The sequence below is a fragment of the Nanorana parkeri genome, unplaced genomic scaffold (genome assembly GCF_000935625.1).
Source record: "Nanorana parkeri isolate BGI_ZX_2015 unplaced genomic scaffold, ASM93562v1 scaffold852, whole genome shotgun sequence".
NCBI classification, from domain to species: Eukaryota; Metazoa; Chordata; class Amphibia; order Anura; family Dicroglossidae; genus Nanorana; species Nanorana parkeri.
Window position 1 is genome coordinate 278992 of NW_017307120.1, and position 23195 is coordinate 302186.

Below are 23195 nucleotides of genomic sequence, written 5' to 3' on the forward strand. Positions count from 1 at the left end.
CATGCTTTACACTTTAATGTTGAACTACAGAATTGTAGTAAAAAATGCCCTTGCATCCCCTTGCACTGCAAGGGTTAACTGCCCATTAAGTCTAGTTAAAGAGGAATAAGCTGTAATACATAATTCCTAAGTCTGGCCGGCTCTCATTTTCTCTCCGATGCTTCCAGATGTGGGCGGACCCTTGGCATCCTCAAGTACAGTGCAGGACTGCTGGTCCTGCTTTGTATGTGACAATGTCATTTTGTAATTGCAAACACTAAAGAACAGATTTCAGCTTTAACAAGATAACAAATTGATCTAAATACATTCTTCTATTATTATTATTGCCAGATAGCTATAAATTGTGTTTTGGACTCTGCAAATGCTTAGTTAAATGACACAACTTACAAGATATTTACAAGTATGTATTCCAAATATATATTTTTTATATTTGACCAGTAAAATGAATGAAAGAACAGAAAAACAAATGTACCATTATTGCCACATTGTGGAAGGAGTTAAAGAGCACACTTAATTAGGAGTGAAACTGCCCTCTGTTACTTTAAGTCCATGGCTTGTTGGTGAGGGCATAACCTTTGTCAGCTGAAGTCTGAAGTCCTGGTCCTTTACACTGGCATGGGGAGACTCATCTTCTTCCCTCGGAGAACTAGAAAGTGAAGCAATATACACAAATTAGCTATTAGCTTAGATCAGGGGTGCCCACAATTTTTTGTGTTAAGATCTACTTTTTATGTGACCAGCTCAATGAGATCTACGAACGAATGGCACCGCAACGCATCTCCCGCAACAGATCACAGGGTAGCTGCAATTGCGATGAATGCTCTGTACTATTGTGAATGGGCCAAACGCAAAAAAAAAAGAAAAACCTCCCAAAGTTCCTAATCTCGGTGTGTAACTGACGGCACAGTCTTGTTGGTACGGCATAGTCTGCAGGTGGGTGAGCGGTCTGTAGGTGAAAGCATGGTCTGTAGGTGAAGGCACGCCCTGTAGGTGAGGGCATGGTCTGTAGGTGGGGGCACAGTTCTGTAGGTAAGGGCATGGTCTGCAGGTGGGGGCACAGTCCTGTAGGTGAGGGCATGGTCTGAAGGTGAGGGCACAGCCCTGTAGGTAAGGGCATGGTCTGTAGAGCTTGCAGCATTCAATCTAGCCAATGCCAACTATAATATAGATTCTGCAGACACATGCGATACACAAGCAGCTGTCTATGGAGATGTGTGTCTGGTATGGCTGTGTATAGGGGGTAGAGATAACCTAGGCTGCAATACACAATTACATGTTAATGTTTTTATGGGCAAAAGTGAGTAGTTTATATATCATTTTTAATAAAGCGCAGTTTTTATACTACACGATGAGGTTCTATCTGTTTTTTGGATTAAATGGAGAACAACGGCTTGCATTCCTGGGAATACTAGCAGTGAAACCTCTTGGATGGAATGAATACTGGGAGGAATCCAGGAAACAGATACCGCACTAAGTGAGATATGGACATCCTGTAAAAAGTAGTCATCTAATTCCGGTGAGTGCAGATCTTTTCTCACTTCACTGGAGGTGGATTACAGCACAGAACACAACACGGAGTAGTGGTTGTTTTTTTGTCTTAAGCCGGGTCTTGGATCACGGTGATGAACTTGAGTAGCTAAATATATGGATTTACTTATTTCACATATCACTAAAGAGCACCGGATAGATTGGAGTCTTAAGAATTATCTATTTAGGAACTTTATATATACACTATTATTTCAAAGTATATCACCATATATTACCATCTTGTCTTGAATTGTATTGTAATGTGTTCCTTATATTGTAAAGCACTGCGCAAACTGTTGGCGCTATATAACTCCTGTATAATAATAATCACTTTGTAGATATGGATGGATTATGACTTTTCTGTATATAGTGTTGGAATGAGAGTTTAACTCTATAGTAGATGGATCAATGCACTAATTTGTATATAGTGGTTTGCATATTTTATATAGTGGTTTATAACAAAAGTTTTCACCCTCATAGCGCAGTGCACTTTTTATATTTGCTTGTTAGGGTGTGCCCCCGCCCTATGATAAAGAACACTACTCACCCGGCCCTGTGTCTGATGTGTGTGGCCCCAGGGCCTGGCTCTCAGGCTTCCCCACAGTGGAGTAGCTGCATGCTGAACTCTGTGCACTTCGGCTCACAAAGTCGGGGGCTCTGCCGTGACAGAGCACCACCTGCCAGCCAAGTCAGAGAACTGCACCTGACCAGCAACAGCTGAGCTCCCAGATAAATGGAGCAGTCAAATCCAACATGCAATCGCGATCTACCAGAATTTGCGATCGCCTGGTAGATCACGATCAACCTGTTGGGCACCCCTGGCTTAGAGCACATCTGTCAATATTATACTAAACTGACTTCTTAAAGACAACCATTAAAATCTGAGCAAATGCAAGAACCTGAGCTTTACATCTTTAATTATTACAACTTTGCAATTCTACTAATAAAAGGTTTATATCTGCCCCTTTATTTATTGCATAAGAGTTGGAATCTCTGATCCCCTGAAATGTCAGACTCAGAGGAAATAAAGCTAAATAAGGGAGAAAAAAATATATATACATCTGATAAATAGGACAGCAAAATTGTGATAATTTAAAGCTCAATATGCAGATGGTTGCATAAACCTAATTGTTATTTTGTTCTTGTTAGGTCATTTGCTCTTTAAGTTGAAATGGCTTGAACTGCCAGCGCCAAGTAACATTTCTTAAGGTGCCCATACACCTTACGATTTATCATACGATTTTCGTTTGCGATTGCATTTTCGTCTGATATTCGCAAGGTTGATGGGCAGTTTTCAACCGCAAATACTGTACAATCGTACGACTTTTGACTTTCCAGCAGGCTAGAAAACTTCTGTGGAATTGTACGAAATTCTCAAGGTTGGTGGCGTTTTCATACGTCAAAAGTTGCACGATTAACACTGCTCATCCTATCCGGCTCATGCTGTCCAGGTGCAGGTACTAATCAGTTAATAAGAGTGAGTACTTTTGTTTCCTCCTGTTTTATGCCCATTTTCTATTGTACTTTGTATCTTTTGTTTGTTCTGTGACATCCTCACCTTTAGTTACGTAGCAGTAGAAGAAGTCGAAGTAGAAGATGGTCTGCACAACTCCAGACACAACAGCTATTTGGTCATAGAAATTCTCAGTGTAGTAACGCCAAATCCAGTTGGCCAAATAGAGCAGGCGATAGAGCCCAAGGAAGAAGAGGTAGTGAGTAGTAATCGTTTCTGCTTCCCCTGTCTTGGTGATCATGAAAAGCTGTGGCAGAATGGCCACAGATTCCAGATAAATGGAAAAAGTCCAGAGGATCTAGGAAAAATAAGATAACACTAATTACAACCATAACTAAAGCTGTCCACACTCCTTACAGTCTAATTGTACAAGTTACCACCAGCCAGGTAATGCAAGGGTATACAGCTTCTCCTCACTTAACAACCTACCTGTTTAACGACTGCTCGGACTTACAACCAGCTCTCCGGCCAGTTGGTATTGTACACTGTATGAGAACATGCGTCAAGCTCATCCCACATCACCCTTTTTCAGTCTGTCTCGTTCGTGCAGTTGGTCAGTATTCACTACTGTACTGTGCATTGGTATTTGCGGTATGCAAACCTAAGTCATGTACTGTATATTAGAGCTGATTTCCTTTATTCCTCACTTAGTGACCAATTCGCTTAACATCCTAGTCGTAGGAACGGAACTCTGTCATTAAGTGAGGAGTGTCTGTATGTGATTGAATATAAACTAAATGCAAAGTTAAAAAGGTAACAATAACAAAAAGTGAAAAGGGTAAATGTAGACACCATTACATATTCCCTTTTAAAATGAATGCAGTAATCAATCCTACCCTAACACCAATCATCCACACATTTAAAACAGGACAATGTTGTCCCAAAAAAAAAAAAACCAAGGCATTGCTGCCACCCCCACAGAAGGGTATTAATACTGTCTCTAATCCAAGTGGACTTTTTTCAAATTCAAAAATCACTTATTCATATGTTGAAAACTATCACATAATGCTGGGATAAAAACCATATTTACAGTAGTTCCAGATGCTGTAATTGGTTCAGGCTACTCTAGGGGTTACATTTATCAAAGATTCACTGAGCAATCGGTGATACTGGTCTTAAAGATTTGCTTCAAGATTCACCTTGATTCACTCATCGGTTTCTGCAGGCATTCACTCTACTGTTGAAAGTAGAGGTTATATTCTTATTTCTGGTTGAATCTTGGAGGGAATTTGCTGTTCTCGATGAGAACATCTAGAGCTGGTCCAAAGAAGTGCTGAGAGAGAGAATTCCTTTAGATTTGATTGTAGAACAGCTCCCATACATTATATTTTTTTTTTTCGAATGTAGATTTAGCTGTTCACCTGCAGTTCACGTTTATAGTCTTAAGTACATATTTTTTGTTTGCATTTCCGGGTTGCGTGAGGGAGGGTTAGGTTTTTTGTGCTGTCCTTGAAGAAGCTGTTAGGGTGATTTCACCTTTCTTCCTGTCCCTATGACAGCAGGACAAGAAATGAGGGGGCGATTGTCACTGGTTCTATTTTGCCAATAAAAAAAAAGGAAGGCTTTTGTTGCAGTCTATGCCCCCACTGCAGATTTTCCTTCACTTCCTGTACCAACAATGAGTCAAAGACAACAGTAAAAACCCAACTGAGGTTCTATCTCTACCCCACTCAGGCCAAATGAAGAAAAAAAAAGATGGAGTTGGGTTTTAATAACAAAAGCATTTTTATGATTCATTATATTTGTAAACCTGAGTTCTGTGATCCAGTCTCTGAATTCTTCAGAGAGTGTTATGCAGTCTTGAAAGTGAAAGATGTGTGGGTTAGGTAATTCTGTTACAGTGTATTTTTGGCCATTAATTATTCTTCTATACAAGCTAACATTAACCACACCTTTTGTCAATATTTACATAAGTTTATTTTGCAATGCTGCTAGAGTAGTACAGTATTATAGACAGTAAAACGGTCTAATACTATTTTGATCCTCATTAAGCACAATAGAAATGAATGCAGGAAATACATGACAGTACTTCCCAATTCTTCTTTAATTTTCTTTAGTAAGTTGGGGAATATTTTGTAAAAGACTATTGTATTAAATCATTTTTGAATTTCCCTTCTAACAACAAAAATAATACTAAAATAGGTTATATAACCGGAATGAATTAGAACTAAGAGTCCTGTAGATATAACGCTGATCATGCATTACAATCTGATTGTAAAATCTCTACATAGTTTTCCAAAATCATCTTCTAAAATAGCACAAGAGATAGGCACTCACCCCAGCAGGAACAGGAAACACAGCAGCACAAACTTTTAAAATGAAGTCCCTAGAGAACTGGCCAATTTTTGTTTCTTCAGGAGGTAACAGGAAATTAATCACTTGGGACCTGGTGAAAGGAGGCTCAGCCCAGGACTGGTGGTGGTTGTCTTTCATCCATCTACCTTTTCCCCCAATACTTTCCTCTTTAAGGAAAGGAAGAGGTCTGGACCCAACCCCTTTCTCAGTACCTGGAGAAGGCCAGAACTGTGAGGTGACTTACTGTCTTGGTGGACTGCCCTGATGTGGGACCTTCCTCTCAGTGGTACTTGGGCAGTGAATGAATGATCCTGCCCGCGAATGTTTAAGTCCACTTGACTGGTGGCACCAGCTATAATTTCTAGATGGGGTGATGCTCCTTCCCGGACCCTGCAGCTCTTTGTTCTGAAGCTGCTCAGACATAGGGGTTGTGACTAGGGGACGCTGCTGACTCTTCTGACCCAAGTCTCCTGTCACTGCTGGCATGAATACCACAAGACATTTTTTGGGCTCTCCTCCCTGCACCCTCTTCTATGTTCTGATGGTAAACAGCAGCTTTGGTGGTTACAGGTAGCTGCAGCACCAGCGTAATGTAGGTAAGTCTGGAGTCAGTGTCTTGTCTCCCTACTGCCTGGCTATGTAGTCTACTTTCACTGTACATTTTCCCCTCAGAGTCTTCTGGGGCTGTCAGTGACAGGGGATCACTTGTTAGTGGACTTTGGGTGTTCCGGCACAGTTAGTTGTATTTTACCCTTGGCAAGGGCTGTTGCTCAGGGTTTAAAGCGTTGGGTTTCATGTCAAACCTATCATTAAAAACATTGAAGCATGACAATCAATTTTGTTGATAGACAGTTGATAGGCACAAATGGCGAGCGCTTGGCTGTCTATCAACAAAATTGATTGTCATGCTTCAATGTTTTTAATGATAGATAATGATCAAATGGTTTTGTCCTTATTGATTTTTCTAAATAAATTTATACACTTTTTGCAATGAATTTGCTTGTTCGGATCCTCAGTTAACCTCTTTTAACCGGCTACCTTTTAGCGGGTTTAATTTCTTTGTACATGCTTTGCCCTGGTTACGGATCGGCCTAAACAAGCAAACCTGCTCCTCCAATTAAGGGTGATGTTTTAACAAGTCGGATCTTCAGGCAGAAACACAAACTATTCCATTCATGTCAAACCTGTTTGGTTACTCTGCTTGTTGCAAGGCCTGGGCTCATTTATAGTCTTAGGTCCCTGCTTCCCCTAAAGAGTAATTGTATTGAAATGCAGAGATGGGTCAAGCCTAGGGATGTCCCGATACCACTCGTTTAAGACCAAGTACAAGTACTGTGCTTCATTGTCAGGGTACCATGCACAGGCGTCCTCACACCACATGCAGGTACCCACACAGGATGTCCAAATGAATATGCCCACACAGGATAGGGTTCTATGCACACAGTTTATTTGCTACACATCAACAAAACTACAAACCCCCTCAACCCCCCACAGGTTTAGCAGTGAAGTAATAAACCCACTGTTGGGACAAACACACACCTACAGCCAGGGGGAAGCAACAAGGAGGGGTAACAGGCCTGCAGATATATGGCAGGCCTCAGGATAAAAGAGTGGTCAGGTACAAGCCGGGACGTTAACAGGAGGGCCGCAGCACGGTACAGGAACAGGATCCAAGAGAGTGGTCGGGTAACAAGCCGGGTCGGTGACCGGTCTGCAGATAGGAAGCAGGGTTCAGGAAGCAGGGTTCAGGTTTATGGGAATCAGTCAAGTGCAGGCGACACAATACTGAGCCAGCTTCCTGACTGCAGGTAGGGCCTAAATACCCTCCCAGGAAGCACCAGGTGATGGGATGATCAGTCACAGCTGGGGCACACCCACAGGTGAGTACTGGAGCTGCAGGTTCCTTACAGTCCCTGGCTGCTGGAGACACCCGCAGGCGAGCACAGGAACTGCAGGACCTGGCTCCAGCACCACCTGTGGGTGCTCTGGATCCTGACATTCATGTACTTGCCGATACCAATGACCATTTTGAGAATACCATATTCTGAGAATACATGTCCACAAAGCAGGATACATGTCCCTAAGGCAGAATAGTATTCTAGGCCTTAGTCCCAGCATCGCCGGTCCGAACGTGGAGGAGGCCGGGTACCAGCATCGCCGGCCCTGACGTGGAGGAGGCCGGGTACCAGCATCGCCGGCCCCGACGTGGAGCAGGCCGGGTCCCAGCATCGCCGGTCCGGACGTGGAGGAGGCCGGGTCCCAGCATCGCCGGTCCGGACGTGGAGCAGGCCTTAGTCCCAGCATCGCCGGTCCGAACGTGGAGGAGGCCGGGTACCAGCATCGCCGGCCCTGACGTGGAGGAGGCCGGGTACCAGCATCCAAGGTGATCCAAGGGGACACATAGTACTATGTGTCCCCAGTTATTTACAAACACTGGAGTGATCAGACGATCGCTCTAGTGTTTGTCCTTCACACAAAGAGGACCGGTAAATATCAATGATATTTACCGATCCCCCGCTCTGCGCTGATCGAAGCGCTGAAAAACGCTCAAGAAGTGAAATCCTATGAATCCCTATGGGCATGGTTCCCACCTGGGCGTATTTCAACGCGATTTGTTGCGCTGAAAAACACCCTACGCCCGAAATAGTACAGGAGCTTCTTTGGGGTGGATTTCAGCACGTATCCATTGGTATTCCCGAGTGTGGCTCGGGGTTAACAAAGCGGTAACCCTGAGCCACACTCGGAAATACAGCGTAGGTCTTACCTTGTCCGCGATCCCTGTGTCCTCCGGCCGCTGCCCTCTTCCGGGTTCCTTCCCTTGCGAGCGTTCGCGTCGCAGGGGGGCGGAACCGGCGGGAAGTTTGAAAGTTTAAAAAAGATAGAGGGGGAAAAAAATCATACCGCCAGGGAGGTTAAAAAACGAGCGTCGAACGCGCGTTTCATCATTGGACTAAAAAACTTGCTAAAAATGTGCATAAAACTCGCCTATTAGGAACGCCCAGGTGTGAACCCAGCCTAAAAAGTGTTCCTTGTATATAGGTCATCATAACACAAAAGTGCCCATGAATCAAAAATGTGTTAACAGGAAAGTCTCTTGGTGAAACCGGAAGTAAATGAAAAATGTTCTGTTGTAACTGGTTTGCTTTTCCAATTGTCATTTGTGCAGTATTCAAAAATGAAACAAGGATTCTGCTTTTCATACATAAGCCTTATAGAGTGTTTCCTGCATGAAAATTCTTTACATTTGAATTACTGCATGGGCCTCTATATTAATGGAATAATATACAGGCACAGGCCCTGGAATACTAGCCATATTAATACATTATTTGGCTCCCGGACCAGACTAGACCACTAATTTAATGACCCTTTCTGGCAAACACAGTATCATACCTGATTTCCAGACCTGGCTGCATGTGAAACTTTAAATGTAAACTGTTCTATTCAGCAATACACATTTATATAAAAACTACTGCCTCTACCGACATCTAGTGCAGCATCAGCATTAACCACAGCTGTGCTTATTACACAGAGAAACAAACACTCGGCCCCAGACTATTACTGTGCATCTTTTATAATAAAGAATTTCAGTTCTCGTCAAAATTGTATTTTATAGGCAGTATTTCTTACCTCCAGAGGTGTAAACTTGTAGTTCTCTAGGAATGACAGCCCAATAACTGGTACTAGCAGAAACTCCAAACGAAATGTGTCATTTTCACTATCATACGTCTTGCGTAACCTCATGTAGATGAGGTATACTGTGACATACGCACAAATAAGGAAGATGACCTGAAAAAGAAGCACCAACTTTATATAGTAATGTTTAAACATGTTTTCATTCACAACACATTTCTAGAATGAAAACAATATCTACTAAATTATGATATACAGACTTAGCGTGCCATAAACACTATGGCCCTACAGCTACAGAGGTTGGGGTAACATAGAAGGGAATTTATCAAAACGGGAGCAGACAAAATCTGGAGCAGTTGTGCATGACAACCAATCAGCTTCTCTGTCTCATTTTCAAATCTCAACTGAACAAACTGAAGAGAGAAGCTTATTGGTTGCCATGCACAACTGCTCCAGATGTTGTCTGCTCCAGATAAATTCCCCCAATATGTTTAGCTGGAAAGCCAGTGGAAGTAATTTCAACAGTCATAGGGCTTTCATAGATGGCCTTTAAATATACTTGTTTTTGTTGTACTTATACAAGTGCCGCTTCTCCAGCTTAAGGGGCACTCAAACTGAGCTGAGTACAGCCCAATAAATGTGGGTCATAGGTAGCCTCTCCAATGGTCATTAACACAAACCCTCAGTTATTGTTTACTTTATACTGCATGATGTGTTGAAGCAGCCGGTACAATGATGTAATATTTTAACACAATAGTAACATTCTCTGATACAAATGGAATATATAAATTTACAGTGTTGGCTAAGTTAATGGCACTTAGCCTTTTAACAAAAAGTAATTTATTAGTGGTTTTGCACTATACTTAAAATTATAAAATAATGAATAGATGCTTCAATATAACATGGTTGTTTGCTTTTTTCATCTGCAAATAATCTGACCATTAAAAGGTCCTGCTTCCTTTGGAAAATGCACATCCTCTCTAGCATATAGTGTATGAAAACATTATAAGCTTTTTACCTGTTGTTACCACATTTACAGCCTGGAAAACAATGGGGAGTCAACAACAACTTCCAAGTAAGCCACCTAGCATCTGATTCTTGCTGGATTCACACCTGTCCATTCCAATATTTTGTGTTAACGCACGCATTTGAATTTGTTACTCTCAACTATCTTCTTCTCTACGGGGAGAAAATAAAGTGACAGCCGGCCGAGCGCTGCAGGAAGAGAGCGCTGTGAGCGGCCGGCGTCTCTCCTCCCACACCGCTCAGCCGCCTATCACAGTCCGGCAGAGCGGTGTGGGGGCGGAGAGAGCGCTTTCACAGGAGGCTGGGCTTTCCTCTCTACACCGCTCAATCAGCCTCCTGTGACAGCGTGTCAGATAGAAAAGCAATGTACACACACTCAGCGATCAGTGATCGCTGAGTGTGTGTACATAATTGAGGATATGGTATGTTAACTATATCCTGAATTATGAATGAATGGGAGTGATCTACATCACCTCTACATCACCCCCATTCATTCATAATTGTAGTTATAGTAAACAAACAATGTTCTCATGTTATCAATGAACAGAAACACTCATAGAGGATTCCTGTTCATTGATAAAATGTTACAATATGTAGCCCACATATGGGCATTTGTTACAATAAGCGAACAGTAACTGTACTGCCTCTCTCTACTTTCCTTACCTTGGTTCAGACCTGCAGTCCAATAGTAGCCTGTGGTTTCTATCTCCCTTTTGCCATACACATACTTAGTGGCCAGAGGAGGGAGCTGGAGGAGAACAGAGCCCATACCTACTCTCAACTATCTTCTTCTCTAAAGCTCTGGTGTGCTGTTGGGGCTGCTGTGTGATTAAAGTGGTAACAAAGACACACCTACTCCAGTCATCAAGCCATCGTTGGAGCCAAAAGGAAATTTCCAACAGCCCAGAGACCCAGTAATTGTTTTTATTAGATCAGGACTCTGGCTAATATAAGCAGGGGAGTAGTTGTCACTGGGCTCAGGGGCGGAACTTCCGCCATAGCGACCGATGCGGGCGGGGGGGCCCGGTCAGGAGCAGAGCTCACAATCTTCCCGGCTGGGCCCCTACCAGGGGCGGACTGAGCATACGGGCATTGCCAAAAGATGGGGCCCGTCAGCTCAGCGACCCCCGAGCCCCTTTCAGCCCGCATGGAAGTGGATGCGGGTTTGTTAAAACGGCGACGGCAGTTTCCGCCTGCCTCCTGGCCGGGCCCACTATACACTGCCGTTGCCTAAATGAGTAAAAATTTAGAAAAATTGTTTAAAAAAATAGGAAAATTTAAAAAAAATGTAAAATATTTAAAAGAAAAAAAAAATGACGCACATCCTGTTTCCTATTGGCCGAGTCTTCTCGTAGGTCCCAGCCAATAAATAACAACTGGGTGGAGCCGGCTGTGACGTCAGGCATTCATCAAAAAGACCACTGCGCATGTGCGACCCCGGGTGACACCCAGCCTCACGACGCAATGCGATGCAATTTTCGGCTGATATGTTTCAGCGGCCGATATATCGGTATGTGCATGCACTCAGTGGCGTTGCGAGGCTGGGTGTCACCTGGGGTCACGCATGCGCAGTGGTCTTTTTGACGCCTGCTGCCGGCCATCTTGGTGATGGACGCCGACAGAGAGAGGAGGGGACGTTCACCCGGCAGGATGCGGTATGCCGCTGGGTCCCCTCCTCTCTCCTGGTACTGTCGGGCTCTCAGTCCAAGAACGAGTGGACAAGTGTTCCTGTTCATTTATAACATGAGGACAGAGTGTGTTTACTATAACCACAATCATGAATGAACAGGAGGTGATGTAGATCACTTCCCATTCATTCATAATTGAGGATATAGTAAACATACCATGTCCTCAATTATCTACAAACACTCAGTGATCACCGATCGCTGAGTGTTTGCATTGACTCTCCTTCCTGACAGCTGTCACAGGAGGCTGAGTGAGTGGTGCAGGGAGGAGAGCTCAGCCTTCTGTGACAGTGCGTGCTGTCTCCGCCCACACACCACTCTCCCAGACTGTGATAGGAGGTTGAGCGGTGTGGGAGGAGAGACGCCGGCTGCTCACAGCGCTTTCCTCCCACAGCGCTCGGCCGGCTGTCAGACTTTCTCTCCTCCCCGCTGGGACACAGCAGCGCCCAGCAGGGAGGAAAGAAGGCAGGGATGCGTCGATGTATCGGCAGGAAAATTGCACTTTCGGCATTTAGCCAAAAGTGCAATTTTCGGCTGATATGTTTCAGCGGCCGATATATCGGTGCATCCCTAATTTTTACATGAAGTTACATCACAAGACATTGAGTAAGACATTCATTAAAATGGCATAGTAGAAAAGAAATCCAAGAAAGTACATTTAAGCAATTCAGACATTTGTTTTGCTACTACAAAATAAATTACATATTGACCTATATTATTCTACATTTAAGCGTGTGTATGTTATGTGTATGTCAATTGAGATACGCTCATGTGAAGAGCACTGAAAAAAAGCTGCATCATGTCAACTCCAGTTAAATTTCAGTTCAGCTTTGGCTCCAAAAACTCCACTTTAACGCCATTCCTACTCTGGTGTTTATCTAAAATGATATTATCAGCTCCACCCGATAGTTCCTTACCTTCATGACAGTGTTGTAGATTGATAGGAACATAGTAAACAAATCCAAGTAACGTGTGGTAAACACAAGGGCAAACAGTAGCTGGCTTTTCCCCGATATTCCTGTAACACAAAGTATGAAAAATTAGACACTTTATATTTTTTTAGTATTAGGACCTCTACTTTAGAGCCTATCTAGCTGCTGAGTGAATATGAATATATTTGTACTAATAGGCAGATCTGAAAGCAGGTTCACACCTAGGCGACACCTCACCTGGCCACGTGGTCAGGAGTCGCCAAGGTGTGAACCGATCGCGCTGTGGGTGCCATTATTTTCTAATGGCACCCCAGTCACGCCGGGCGAATTGCACGGTTTCCCGTCACGATTCCAATGGCGGGAAACTTGCGTCCCGGGTGTTGTGTGGTGTAGTGCAGGTGTGAACCTAGCCTTATGCACACAGGAATATTACAGGGCAAATACAGGCGTATTTTCATACTGTAAAAAAAATTGCTAGTATTTGCAGGCACCTGGTACCCACAGTTGCTGCAGAGAATCCAGTTCCAATACACCCCCCAACCCCCTTTATGGGGCTGTTCACACCATAGCATTGTGCTAAATGCACGGAATCCATGTACTTGGCAAATGCTACCGCACCGTGCACTGCACCATACACTAAAGGTGTTGCATTGCAGTGAAAAAAGTAATGCATGCACTACTTATTTTTCGCCACATTGCAGGGTATTGCAGTATTGGCATGGGTGATGCAGTACTGGTATGCTGGGCTGGGCCCTAAAGAGTCCCTGGGCTAAAGTTTGGTCTGTAGCACTGGTGTCACTTTGGGCAGTTTGATGTGTATTTTGTCTCAGTGTTTAGAAACCTTGTACATCATCTAACACAGGTCCCACTCCTGACACTGTTGTGAAAGTGAAAACCAGCTAAAGAACTCCTCTCAAAGTTACTTTGAAGTGTCCAGACCAGTTCTGCATCATGGCAGCACAGAACGGTGTGAATTGCACAAAGATACGCAAATAGAATTCTATCTAGGAATTCCACCAACAGAAGTGTATGTAAATACATTTTCTTTTTTAGCTTTGCATAGCGTGTGGAAGAGTAAGATCTTCTGCCGTGTTTTTATTGAAAGAGATTCACCCCTCTATTTGTCCGGGTGAACATTGTCACTATGCTAGAAAATGATAGGAAATCTAACAGTTTAAGCTGCCATTAGATCAAAAAGTGAGGAAAAATACTTGATTTGGGACACCTGGTCCTAGGATAACTCTCTAAATTGGGGTTCTATTCATTTTCTGAGATTTCTTCTAATTTCCTGTTTCTTCTCTGGTTAAGGGAAAGCTCCCCAGTGGGACACACTTAGCAAAAAAATAACCTGATAGAGGTTTTAACCATTTCCTACTGTCTAAAACAAAAAAGTGTTGGTTTTACATACACTTTAAAAGCCTATTTCTAACTTTACCATTCCAAAAAGCAAAATGTCCTATAAATCCTTGGTTCTCAACTGGTGGGTCGTGACCCAAAACTGGGTCGCAACCCCATGTTCAGTGGGTCACCGCATGCCTTCCACTTTTCTAGGTGAGAGGCTCCTCAGCCAGCCCCTAGCGCAGCACCATCAGTTCTCGCGCCAAGCAGCCATTCAAAATATGCTGCCTGGTGCCGAGTGTCAGCTTGGGGTTTGGGTGGGGTGGGCTGCAAGTATGGCCAAAAGAGAGCTCCATCCATACATGCATTGCTTACAGCTCCCACATGTGCCCTGTACAAACAATGCACATATGGATGGGGCTACATCACAGCACAGCAGCCCACACTGGATCCCAAGCTGGGGATCCACTCCAGTTCTCACAAGGTAGGCAAACTGAGTGGATGTTAAAAAAAAATAATATATATATAATTTTTTTGGAGTGTGTATGCGTGTGTGAGAATGTCTGTGAGTGTGTGTCTGTCTGTGTTTTTGAGGGTCCGTTCACACTAGTACAGTGTGTTAATCGTACAGTCCCATGCAAATAACGCACTGTGCCACGCAATCTCACCTACTGCGCATTCTGGTGTGGAAGGTGTTTTGCGTTGCCATTAATTTGAATTACACCCCAAACGCACCTCCGGCCTGCAGTCCGATAGCCTGCACCCGAACACCCGGTACTGCAATGCCATGCATTCCATTGATTTAAGGGACCTCAGACTGCTGAGAGCAAGCCTGCTACGCAGCTCAGGTGAGTAGGGATTGCCCCACTGCAAGTGTTAATAAAAATTATTTAAAAGCTTGTATATAGCTAGGGGACAAGAAAAAGCTGTTTTACTTACCTGATCCCCACTCCTGCCAGGCCGCTACACCCGCTGCTCTCTCCGGGCCGCTAAACCGCTCCATACAGCCTCTTCCCCCCTTCACTCTGGTGTTCTAAGGAATGCAGGTTCCAAAGATCCGCATCAGATGTGATGACGCCAAGGGACATTCCACTAGCTTGAGCGAAGGGGAGAAGCGCGCTCACTGCCAGGGGAGCGGGTAAGTAAAGGTGCTTTACTAGGGCCCCCTAGGCATAAAGTGATCACCAAAAAAACACCCCTGCAGTGGATCTACACCCGCACTGCAGAGGTGTTTTTTGGTTTGCCTGGAGTTGGGCTTTAAAGAGGAGCTCCGGTTATAACTGCACTGGATTAAAATTTCTAAGAAGGCCTTTACCTCACATTTGTAGTGGTATATAGGGTGCTTTGTTCTTTGCTATTACATTTAACCACCACAAGAACTCGTTTCTACTGTCTAACACCCCATTCACACTGAGCGGTTTATTGACGTGATATCCCGCATATTTCCGCGCGATATCGCTCTATGTAGCTTGTCCAATGCATTTTAATGGAGCTGTTCACAGCTCAATGTCGCCTGTACCTCATCGCTGTAGCTTGTCACTTGTACTTGGCCCTTTTTTGTGCGGATGTCGCGCGATTCGGCTCCAATAGACTCTATGGTATCGGGCAAAATCGCGCATTACCGGCGCTATTGAGCGACATTGCGCTACATTTGCACTGCAAAATGGAAGGAAAGAATGATGTCACATCAAGATCGCTGTTGATTGGTTAGATCCCAATGTAGCAGCGATGAAGTCCCGCACAAAAAACGTGCTACGTCGCGCGATAAAATGCGCAATGTCGCTCAAAGCCGCTCAGCGCGCGGAAAAACACGCAATATCCACGTCGCTCAGTGTGAATGGGGTGTTAGGGCTTGTTCACACCATGTCCGAAGCAGATCTGCTAACACAGAGTTTTTGCTGCGTTTTTGCCACATTCCACTTTTTTTTTTTTTTACTTAAAAGGTGCAGTCCAGTGTGTTCCAGTGCATTCGCATGGGGATTTTGTGCATTCCAGACCAGAAAAAAGTGCATGCAGCAGCATTCCCCCCCCCCCCCCCCCCCCCATGAAAATGTCCCTAAAAACTCCCACAAAGACTTTTAAATACACCTTGCCAATTTAGGGCCCGTTCACACCAATTCCAGTGCGATCCAGCATGGTTAGCTGGAACACACTGGATCGTATACTGTAAGCCTCCCTGTGTTCTGGGGTGGGAGGGGGGCGTGGCGGTGCCATTCAAGTCAATGGCACCACGGCCACACACCCCCACCCGCAATGCCCACGTTTCGGTCTAGTGCAATCGCAAAAAATAGTGTATGCATTATTTTTTGTGATCGCACTGGACCGAAGCGTGTGCATTGCTTTGCCACGCATTCCGGTGCGGGTGATCGCACTGCGGGCCAGGAGGCGTGGCTGCGGTGCCATTGACTTGAATGCACCGTCATGCCCCCTCCCGCTCCAAAGCGCAGAGAGGCATACAGTGTGCGTTCCAGCAGCTAACCGGCCTGCTGGGCTTTTGGTGCATACAGTGGATTTCTATCCTTTGCAGCCATTGAGGAATATATTTAACTTTTTGTGCCTATTATTTAGCTTTACAGCCCAACTCCAGGGCAGACCCACTGCAAGGGAAAACTTAACTGGAGTTGGCCTTTAAGAACAGTCATGAACATCACTGTATAGTGTATATACATGCCTATAAACCATCGACCCATTTCATAAAATAAGCATGGCTTGCAGTCCAAAACTTTTCCTGGCCTGCTCTACCATTTCCCCAGCCCCAGTCATCTCTGATTTGTGTATATGTGACACTAAATTATTATCAGTACAGACATGGTTACAGCCACCTCCACCAATCCATCAATCTTACCAGCACAGGACTTGGTCTTCCACATTTTCATCAGCAGAATGATCATAGCTAGTAAGTGGGAAACATCCCCTACAATTCTAAAAATATTCATTTTTTTACAGAAATGTCACTAAAATGTGCAAAAAGCAGTGGAAGATGGGGTGCAGCAGTCAGCTCCGGGAGATGGGGTGCAGAAGTCAGCTCCGGGAGATGGGGTGCAGAAGTCAGCTCCGGGAGATGGGGTGCGGAAGTCAGCTCCGGGAGATGTAGTGCAGAAGTCAGCTCCGGGAGATGGGGTGCAGAAGTCAGCTCTGGGAGATGGGGTGCAGAATTTAGCTCTGGAAGATGCGGTGCTTTAGAAGTTCGGGGAGTTAATGCAGCGGTTGAGGTGTTATGGCGCCGTGAATCTCTGGATGAGGAATGGCAGTGTCCGGGGTGAGCTCCGCACCTCTGCTATGTGTCTCCCCGGCTAGATCGCGGGTGACGTGGCTGATGTGTGCCTGGACACAGGGCAATACATGTCGGAGGGGGGAGGAGGAGGGGACGTGGAGCTGGGAGGTTACACATCACCACATCAGCCAGTTTAAAGGGAATGGGGAAGCCCGCCGACAGAAAACTACTGACTGAGTCCTCAGTAGTTCTCTAGCTGTATTCTGTGTTCATATAGCTGAATCCTAGGAAAAACTTTGCTGCCGGTGTTGTGTCGACGCGGAACGGAATTCGACACAATACCGTTCTCTCTACCTGGAATCTGTGAGTGATATCTGCTCGTACCTACAGATGAGTCCGAGCAGAGGATAAATGAGTGAAAAGGGCCAGGCCTGTCTTTATGGTCTTTAATATTTTCTTTTTCATTTGCATATGTAAAGTATGTGTAAACCTGATAAAGTCCCAAAATTAAAATCAAACTCCATTGAAGTCTGTAGGGGGCAAATCTTGATAATCAATCCAAGGCTAATAGCCAAGGGGGAGCTGGGCACTGCCAGATGGAGGATTTTACTTTGCAGCATACAATACAAATGTTGCCTCTGAGGTCCTGGTGCAGTAACAGTGAGGCGAATTTATAAAAAATGGAGCAGGCAGAATCTGGAGCCCATGGCAACCAATCAGTTATATCTTCCATTTCCAAAGCTTAACTGAACAAACTGAAAAGAGGAGCTGAGTGGTTGCTATGGGCAACTGCTTCCGTTCTGTGTGCTCCAGTTTTGATAAATTCCCCCATGTGTGACACCCTTACGGTGACGGCGCACCAGAATAGGCCACAAACTGACAGAAAGCATTAGAAATTTGGCAGCTGAGGTACAGCTTTGTAAAAATTGGGTGGGACCTTTTTAGGGCCGTAGCTCTGGAATTGGCTACAAACCTGGAGACACAGAGCATGATTTACCCCGTGCAAATGCATGACAGTGCATTGAACTCAATAGCACTAAAGCCACACACCCCACCTGTGGTGCGATCGCCAGCACCCGAACGTGTGGCACATTAGTGCCTGCGTTCCGGTCCAATGTGATCTGCAAAAAATGCTGCATGCACTATTTTTTGCAGATCGCACTGGACCAGAAGGCAAGCACTAATGTGCCACGCCCCCCCCCCACCCACCCCAAAACAAAGTGAGCCGTCCGGTCTGCGTTCCAGTGTGTTCCAGAGGCTGAATGCACTGGTGCGCACTCTTGATGGTGTGACAGGGCCCTCAATGAGGCTGTTGCCTCAGACGGCATCTCTTTCCATCATGGGGAGGTAGCAGGCAGAGCGACATGTTTGTTGTATACCGCTCTGCTGCACAATGTTTGCAGTGTGCATGCCACCCGCTTTCCAGCCAGAACTTCCCAGATTGCTAAGAGTCAGGTGGGGAGATGTGTAAGGGCCATACATATCTCCCTGCCCAGCTGTGAGCAATCTAGGAAGCTCTGGCTGGCTTCCCGCCCAGCTCCTGGCAACCAGTGATGTCGCTGGTTGCCAGTTACTGGACGGGACTGTGACGTGCGCCCGGCCCGAACCCGATGTACACAATAACACTGTTCAATTCCAAGTTATGGAATTGATATTATAATATGTTATGAGTTAGATATTGTAATTCGGCCCTCCGGTGTTTATCTAAAGCTCTCACTTGCTCATTTATCAGGGGATTAGCTGAGCTGGGCAAAAGCATTTCAATGCGTTAGTGGTTTATGACACCGCTCATAAAGAAGTAATTAAGGGCCGGTGCACACCTAGGGGATTTATTGCGTGGTTTAAGTGGCGCAATATCGCACAAAACACAGATTCGCATTGAAGTCAATGGTGACTGCTCACACCTTTGCGGTTTGTCGGGCGACCAAAAACGCTTGTCGCACGAAAAGCTGCAGGAGCAATTTTCGGCCGGTTGTCATGTGGTTTGCGTCCCATAGACTGCGCGAAAGCAGCTCGGCATCTGAATGGCCTAGGTGTGAACCTAGCCTGAAGCTGATCCCCCTCAGGTCCAGAGGAAACTCTAGATAACGATCAGTTTTACTGCTTCAATAAAGAACTATACAGATTACAGGCGCAGATTAGCAGATCTGTTTTTTTGGGATTTGAAGAGACCTAATGAAGAGTCAGGCCTTGTTCACACCAAATGCAGACCAGATCCGGTCAGGTTTCTGCACACGCAGTGTAGTGGGTTGTGCCGCGTTTTTGATGCGTTTAGGGCCGGTTTTGGTTAAAAAAAATATATATTTTTTTTTTTTTCAAGTTTAACATGGGCTTTCAGGCACTTGCATGGGTTTTTGATGCGTTTTTGCATTTTAGATGCGTTTTTGATGCGTTCCAGACCAGATCCAGAGCAGGTAAATTAGGGCTTGCCGCATTTTTTTCATCCGGTCTGGATCTGGTCTGGATCCGCACGCTGCGATGTGAACTGGAGGTCAAAATACCATAGGAATACATTGGACGCAGTTTTGATCCGGTCTGCACCTGCTCTGGTCCGGATCTGCTCCGCGCTTGGTGTGAACAAGGCCTTAGGCTAAGGTCACCTACAATGAAAGACTGCATTTGCTTTAGATAGATATATTTAATATTAATTGACTCAAACCTCATTATCGTCATAGGGCCAACGGCTAGAAAACAACAACAATCATCTCCCTGTTCAAATCTTAGAAACCTATGATGCTCTGGCCAGCATCCCGCCCAGCTGGGCTGGACGCTGATGTTCTTTTGAAAACTCCAATTTCTTGAGATCTCCAACGATGCCACGTCCAGTTGACTTGCCAGTAAGCGGTTTGGATGAGTTGGCTCGAGTGCGTGCACCACGCACAGCATTTTCCTAATTCTCATCAAATTCGACAATGCTCTTCACTGCACCTGCGTGGCTTCAGAAGCCTTATCAAGTTCTCTAAGCCCTCGTTCACACCTGAGCGTTTTGTAGCGCGTTCTACGCTCAACGAACGCTCTACAAAACGCTCAAAAATATAAATCCCATTGTATTCAATGGTCTCGTTCCCACCTTGGCGTATTTCCGCCCGTCCCTAACGCGCTACAAAACGGCCCACGCCTGAAAAGGTACAGGTACTACTTTGGGCCGTTTTGTTGTGCGTTTCCATTGGGATACAGCCAAGTAGCCTTCGGAAACGCGCGACGGTCGCGCAACTTTTTTATCACGAATCGCGGTAAAAAAACGCACGAAAGACGCGCATATGCAATACGCCTAGGTGTGAACGAGACCTAATTCTGTGTACCACATCTGCACAGGAGAACACTTGCCTGACTCTGGTGGCCATACTGAGTGGGACAACTCAAATTAATAACAGATTAGTCTCATCTTAGGTGATTATAAGAGCATTGTCGAACTTGATGAGAATTAGGAAAATGCCGCGGGTGGCACACGTGCACTAGAGCCAACTCACCCAAAACCAAAAGTCAACCAGACATGATGTCGTTGGGGATCTCGAGAAATTGGAGTTTTAAACAAGACCAGCTAGAGCGTCTCAGGTTGCTAAGAGCCTGGCAGAGGGCAGCGTCACTCTCGTGGTGGCACCTGTAGAGCTCATATCTATATATCTTTCAAGATCCTTGCACTTTTGTTTTAGAGGCACAGTGCCGTCTCTTTCTCACTATTGGGCTTTTGTGTTTTCACCTTGTCATACAGGCTTCCCAAAGGAGATGACAAATGAGTGTGCTAACATTTATTCAACAGGGATGGTCTGCTGTTCTTATCAACAGGAAACCTGCCCTAAGAAATGCCATGCAGCCATCACAGGAGTGTATTCATATAGAAATAAAGTAGCTGCAAAAAGGTTGCAGGAGAACAGCTGAGATTTAACAAAAGATGAAAAGAAGGCGAAAACAGGTATTTTCATTTTTAGAAAATGACAATTGTTTATGATGGTGAAAAAACTTAAAGTCAGAGATCAGCAGTAGTGATGGGTGAACCTTGTGAAGCCCTGGTTGGCTAAAACCCAATCACGGCACAGTGCACTGAAGAGCCAGGGTTGGGCAAAGTCATGATAACTTTGCCCAATCATGGCTCACCTGTCAAGTGCCGTAAAACTGCCATTCTGCGGCGGGAGTTTGTCGCGAACGGATGGGTCGCCGGGCGTCGGGTTGTTTTTTTTATTATTATTTCTATTTATTTATTTATTTTTATTTCGTCAAGTCTACGTCACTGTGGACAATGCTGGACGTTGTGATTGACCCTGGATTACGTCAGTGCATCCATTTTTTGGGGTATTTTTTAGGGATGCACTGAAATATCGGTTGCCGAAACATATCGGCCGAAAATGGCACTTTTAGCAAAATGCGAAAGAAACTGTCACAGGCAGCCGAGCGCTGCGGGAGGAGAGCGCTGTGAGTGGCCGGCGTCTCTCCTCCCTGCACCGCTTAGCCTCCTGTTGCAGATCGGGAGAGCAGTGAGGGCAGAGACAGCCAGCGCTGTCACAGCAGGTTGAGCTCCGCTCACTCAGCCTCCTGTGACAACGTGTCAGGAAGGAGGGGGAGGTACAAACACTCAGCGATCAGTGATTGTTATAAATTGTTGTAAATGATTGTGATTGTAAATAATTGAGGACATAGTATGTATACTATATCCTCAATTATGAATGAATGGGAAGTGATCTACATCACTTCCTGTTCATTCATGATTGTGGTTATAGTAAACATACTCTGTCCTCATGTTATGAATGAACAGGAACACTCAGTATAGAGGATTCCTGTTCATTTATAACAGGGGATGCAGAGAAAAAGATTGAGGACTCTGTGTCCTCCAATCTCTTTTTCTATTTCAAAAGGGAAATATCAGGGGTCTGCTTAGACCCCAATATTGCCCTTAAAAGTAAAGTAAAACATAAAAATATTTAATAAAAATGAATACTGTACAAAAATAAAATATAAAAAAATTAAAAGTTTATAAAAAATAAATAAAAATAAAATATTTAAAAAAACGGTTTTGGCTTGACATTTTTTGTATTTCGGTTTTGACATTTTCGTTTCGGTGTACCTCCTAGTTTTTTTTTTTATTACAATAAAGGAATTGTCAAAATCCTTTATTGCTTTTTTTATTTGAATTAAAGGATTTTCCCTGAAAGTCTGGCCTCTTCTTTTTTTTAAAATTTAACTCTTTAGTGAATGGGTAGGGGTACATGTACCCCGTACTCATTCACAAGGGAGGGGGGCGCATCTGGGTGCCCCTTTATTAAAGAGGTACCCCTGATGTGAATAAGCCCCCCTGCCAGCACCCCCACAACCAACACCCCAGGGCTTGTGAGGAAAAGGCCCTTGTCCCTATGGGCACCCTCCCAGTGCCGAAGGCATGTGGTCTGGCATGGCAGGGAGGGTGGGGCGTTCGCTCCGCTGTGCCCGGTGCGAGCCCGGAACCAGCATAGTGGCTCTGTGACAGGGGATCAGAGGGAGATCGGTACATGAACTCCCTCAGGTCCCCTCTCCGCTGTCAGAATGCGGAAGTGATGTAAATTACATCACTTCCGCATTCTTGTGTCACTCTCCAGCTCCAGACGCTGGAGAGAAGCTTATGAAGCCATAAAGAGGACCTGTCTCCATAAAGAGGACCTGTCACATCTCTTTGCTATCAGATGGGAGATGTGACAGACCCCTATGTGATAACAATAAATTTAAGTGGGAAAACAAAATAGGGAAAAAAATGAAAGTTGCAAAAAAAAGAAATTAAAAAAACACAATTTTTTTTTAAAGTCCCCACCCATACATACACGTGTGCAAACATGCGTCGCGTGTGCATAAGTGTGAAAACTACGATTGCGCCCATTACGCCGCACATGTTACATATCGCCGCGATCGTCATAGTGAGAGCAATAATCATAGGGCCATTAATCACCGATAACACTAAACTGATGAGCGGTAAAAGCTTTTAAAGTGTCGCCTATGTTCAATTTTGGGTATGGTACTTTTTAGCGCACAATTTTAAAGCTCGACATGTTTGGTGTCTATTTACCCAATGT

The 23195-nt window shown here is 44.8% G+C and overlaps 1 protein-coding gene across 1 annotated transcript; it reads right to left on the bottom strand.

Annotated features, from left to right (window-relative positions):
- Positions 1–446: 446 nt before the first annotated feature.
- On the bottom strand, positions 447–16931 carry KDELR3 (KDEL endoplasmic reticulum protein retention receptor 3). Its single transcript, XM_018565490.1, has 5 exons — positions 16792–16931; positions 12594–12694; positions 8963–9121; positions 3086–3338; positions 447–646 (listed from the first exon to the last, which is right to left on the bottom strand). Exons 1-5 carry the CDS (start codon positions 16880–16882, stop codon positions 606–608), a joined length of 645 nt encoding a protein of 214 aa, XP_018420992.1. The 5' UTR covers positions 16883–16931; the 3' UTR covers positions 447–605.
- Positions 16932–23195: the final 6264 nt, after the last annotated feature.

What these genes read in the sequence shown, in the direction of transcription:
- KDELR3 (XM_018565490.1), bottom strand. Translation starts at nt 16,882, where the DNA reads ATGAATATTTTTAGAATTGTAGGGGATGTTTCCCACTTACTAGCTATG. An exon ending in GAAGACCAAGTCCTGTGCTG is followed by an intron (nt 12,695 to 16,791) that starts GTAAGATTGATG and finishes TTTGTGTTACAG; the next exon opens with GAATATCGGGGAAAAGCCAG. An exon ending in TCTACAACACTGTCATGAAG is followed by an intron (nt 9,122 to 12,593) that starts GTAAGGAACTAT and finishes CTTCTTTTTCAG; the next exon opens with GTCATCTTCCTTATTTGTGC.